The following is a 4,544-nucleotide window of genomic DNA, read 5'->3' as shown; positions in this document are numbered from 1 at the left end:
TATGGATTAGAGATGCCTAAATTCGACAATTTTAATACTTATTATAAATTATATGATGCATCAATACTCGTTTGTACACTGGTGCGATGCGAGGACGTGTTCGTCCATGAGGCATCAAGGTTTGTACGCTGAATGGAATCAAAGACTAAACAGATGTTCCTCCGCAAAAAATGTAGATGCTTCCTTAAAATGGTAGTTTTCTTTTTAATTCTCTTTCGTCACATCGTCTACTTTTGAACATAGACCATTTCCGGGTAATTTAACTCTTTTGTTTTAAAATTGTTGTCAGTTGTTTGGTCCTTAAAAATAGTGGGGGTTGTTGTCGCATCCTTATCTCGATTGTGGGCATGTCGTCACCTAGCATCTTTATTTTGATTATTAAAGGGACAAGGCGCGGTCAAGCTCCCATGTGCATCTGATTATCCAATATTAGGCCAATCAGCTCAGGGATTGTCACACGCAGAGCTCAGGGGTTGTCATGCAGAGCTCAGAGGTTGTCATGTGCTGGTACATGGATTACCTGACGTAGAGTACGGCCAAAGTAATGCAGATGCTCTTTCTTTTATTTTATTTTATTTTTAATTCGCTGTAGTCAGGTGCTCGTCCATAAATTTGGCCAAGGTCGCATTAATCTTCCAAATCAGTGCGCTACGTTTGGAGAAATTAATGTGACTCCGACAGTTTATCATCATCATTTCCATGGCTGTTCTGAGATCCACGACTGTTAGACAGGCAGCAGGCCGACTGGCTGCTTACTCTTCTTCTGGCGTGTTGTGTGCCCTTCCAAGGACTGCTCCCAACTTTACGATCACTAGGAAGCCACCTGTGTTCGTGGCCCCCGATCGCCCCACTCCCCGCCAATCGCTCGATCTTTCCAACATTGACGATCAACGGGGATTAAGGTATCATCTTCCCAAGCTTCTATTTTATCGCAGCGACTCCACCCAGAAGAAGAACGAAGAGGATCCAGTCAAAGTTGTGAAAGAGGCTCTCGCAAAGGTTCTGGTGCATTACTATCCTTTTGCCGGAAGATTGAGAGATACAGAAAACGGTAAACTCACAGTAGACTGCACTGGCGAAGGTGTTCTTTTCGTAGAAGCGGATGCCGATATTTCCTTGGAAGATTTTGGAGATCTGTATCCACCTATTCCTCGTGGAAATGAATTTATCAATAACGTTCCAGGTTCGGAAAACATCACAGACTCTCCACTACTGCTCGTTCAGGTAATTCGGAGAAACATTTGATCATTTCAAGGATTAGATTGATAAATTATTTTTATAGAAGATCTATTTTAAATACACATCTATCTTGATCGCAGAGGTATTTTATTCTCTCTTAGTTTAGAGAGATCTAACTTCACCTCTCTTGTATATAGTAATTTAATTTTTTTGTTTTAGAATTTTAATTTTCAATTTTAGTGACTAAGTAACAGCATTAAACATCATACTTCACTGTAAAATGGGGGTCTAAATTTAATAACAAATTACTTTGTTAGAATAAAAAGTTAATTTAATCCATTATCTTACTTTATTTCACTAAAAATTTAGTTTGATCAATTGTTTTTATAGAGAAGTGGTTACTTTGATCAGTTCTAACTCGAAGTGTTCAGTTGATTATCATCATGTTATTGGTATTTGTGAACTTTTCTCATAAAATTAATGAAGATGAGTGTGAACTTTTCTCATAAAATTAATGAAGATTAGTGTGAATATTCTCAAAGTGGAGTTGGAGATTTGTGTGAGAATTGAAATTTTGTTTTTCTATGGTTAATATTTATAGTTGTCAAAGTGTGGTACATGTGAAGATAGAGATATGAAATCTGATTAGAGTTGAGAGAAAGTAATGAGAATGCCAGCAAAAGAGAAGTTAGTCTATTTGAAAGTGAAGTTAGGTTAATTGAAAGGTAGAAAGTCATAAATGTCTTTTGTTTTTGTGTGTTTTTTTTTTTTTTTAATTAGATAAACTAGAATCATACATTTACAATAAAGTTAAAAATATAAGAAGTTAAGTCAAAAAAATTATAAATAAAGAATGGTTAAATAATATAAATAATAGGAAAAATTAAAATAAAGTAAAATCAAATAATTTTGTCCACGGGGTTTTGGATGGATGGTGATTGGGCATTGTGTTAAGACACTCTTTGATGTGAAGTCATCAGTGCAATTGTCCATCTCTATGCTGGTAATATATTAAACATGATGAAGATGTACTCCTACCAAACTTACAAACAAAAAATCAAATAATTTTAACTAAATAGTTTAAAACCAAAAATTAATATCTTAAAAAGAAAAAAACATAATATAAAAAAAAGAGGGTTAATCTAACATAATTTAATTTAATTATAAATATTAATATAATATCTATATTTATATAAATATATAAGGGTAATATATTCATAATACTTATAAATATAATAAATTCAAGTCTTAATCAAACTTTACTTGGTTGGTTTTGAGCTAGGGGAGGAGACATGCTTAAAAATCCACTCAGCTAAAAATTGGTGTGACCTAGGAGGATCTCGAGTGATTTGATGGCTTAAATACCCCTAAGTGGAGACTCGAGGGGACATGCTTAAAAATTCAGTCAGCTAAACATTGGTGTGACCTAGGCGGATGGGAAGTGACTTTGATGACTTAAATGCCCCTAAATGGCTACTCCTCAAACCACAAGTCAAACTTAAAAAATCACACAACTTAAAAAACAAAAAAATATGAATATAATAAATATTAACCAAAACAAATAAATAGATAGATTTCATAAGCTAATATTCTCCTTATAAATAAGGGTTTAGTTGGATATATCATTGTCAATGTCACTGATATCTGTTAGATCAGTTCCATGTAAACATAATCTCCATAGACTAATATTACCAAAACAAATAAATAAATTTCATAGGCTAATATTCTCCTTATAAATAAGGGTTTAGTTGGATATATCATTGTCAATGTTGCTGGTATCTGTTAGATCAGTTCAATGTAAACATAATTTCCAGGAAGATAGCATAGAAATATAAGAAGCTTTTATTGATTTTTTTTAATTAATGCTTACCTTTTATAAATATAAAACCAATTAAAAATTGTTCAAAATATAATAAAATTAATTTGCGAGTAGCCAGAGATGATTAAAATATTATAAAATTAGTCTGTCAGTAGCTAAGGTTATTGAGATATCGTCCATCGCAATAAATTACATATAATTAAAAACTATTATAATAAACTAACAACTCGCTTTTTTCAGATGTGCCTATGAAATTAATTCATATTTGCCCTCGAGTCAGCACTATCCGGTGTCACATGTCGAGGCTAATCTGATAGAATTTTGCACCCTGTGAATTTCCAGGTAACGCGTCTCAGATGTGGAGGCTTCGTATTGGGTTTGCGCTCCAATCACTGCATGAGTGATGGTGTTGGTATCGCCCAATTCATTAATGCTATGGCTGAAATGGCCAGAGGCATGGCGAGCCCCGTGGTTCCACCAGTTTGGAATAGAGAAATCCTCGGACCCAGAGAGAAGCCTACTGTGGAATTTACCCACCCTGAATATGACCAACCAACGCCCGATGAATATATACAATTAATGGGGCCTCCGGAGGAAATGAGCATTAAGTCATTCTTCTTTGGGTTAAGAGACATCGAGGCCTTAAAACGACAGGTAAATGGCGGCAGTTGTACCACATTCGAAGCGTTATCGGCGTGCTTGTGGCAATCAAGAACCAAGGCTCTGAATCTCCCTGCCGACCAAGATTTGAGATTGTTGTTTGCTTTGAACGCCCGTTCTCGATTTCAACCGCCTCTTCCGGCAGGTTACTATGGCAATGCAATAAGCTTTGCCTGCGCTGCGGCAAAAGTGGGGGATCTAACTCACCAGCCGTTGTCATTCGCTGTAAATTTAATCAACGAAGCCAAGAGAAGGATCGACGATAAATATCTGCGATCTGTTATCGATATGATGGAAGTGAAAGGGCGCCCACATTTTGCAGTCAGCGGCTCTTATATTATTACGGACTTGTCCAAAGTTGAATATGGCAAAGCTGATTTTGGGTGGGGGAAAGCAGTGTATGCAGGTTTTGCGTCAGTTGTAACACCCAAGCTGTCAAATTTCTCCGTTCCTCTAATGAAACACTTCCAAGGAATCGTAGCTCCTGTGTGTCTGCCACCCGTCGCCATGGAAAAATTTGAAGAAATTGTAAGGAGCAGCATAAACGTCTAGGATAGAATAGAATAGCCGCCATGAAGAGAAACTCATTCGTGCTGACAGTGGAACGAAACTCCAGAATTTGTTTTTCTGTGTCTAATTTTTATGAATTGAACCAGCTTACTTCTCAACGGTTATGAGCAATGTGTCTCAATGTCAACGGTTTTCTACTTCATTCTGTTCATATTATCTTTTGTTTAATCCCCAATGGGATGGTCTTACAGGTCTTACACATGTTTTCTTACAGGATATACCATATTTGTCATAGGATTGAAGTACACTGTAAAATTTAAATAAAAATTTATATTATTTTTTAAGGTGGTTGTTTCCTTTTAAAAATTTGGGGGGA

The 4,544-nt window shown here is 35.8% G+C and overlaps 1 protein-coding gene across 1 annotated transcript; it reads left to right on the top strand.

The window, feature by feature from the left end:
- Window positions 1-699: 699 nt before the first annotated feature.
- Window positions 700-4,309, top strand: LOC149175662 (benzyl alcohol O-benzoyltransferase-like). The gene is made up of 2 exons (XM_089422917.1): window positions 700-1,224; window positions 3,341-4,309. The coding sequence occupies exons 1-2, from the start codon at window positions 700-702 to the stop codon at window positions 4,208-4,210; spliced, it is 1,395 nt and encodes a 464-aa protein (XP_089279043.1). The 3' UTR covers window positions 4,211-4,309.
- The last annotated feature ends 235 nt before the right edge of the window (window positions 4,310-4,544 follow it).

This window comes from Pinus tabuliformis, chromosome 4_1, assembly GCF_031772625.1.
Source record: "Pinus tabuliformis cultivar Carrire ecotype Pingquan chromosome 4_1, CPIR1, whole genome shotgun sequence".
Lineage (NCBI taxonomy): Eukaryota > Viridiplantae > Streptophyta > Pinopsida > Pinales > Pinaceae > Pinus > Pinus tabuliformis.
The sequence above is the reverse complement of the archived record's forward strand: the minus strand, read 5'-3'. Positions and strand labels throughout refer to the sequence as shown.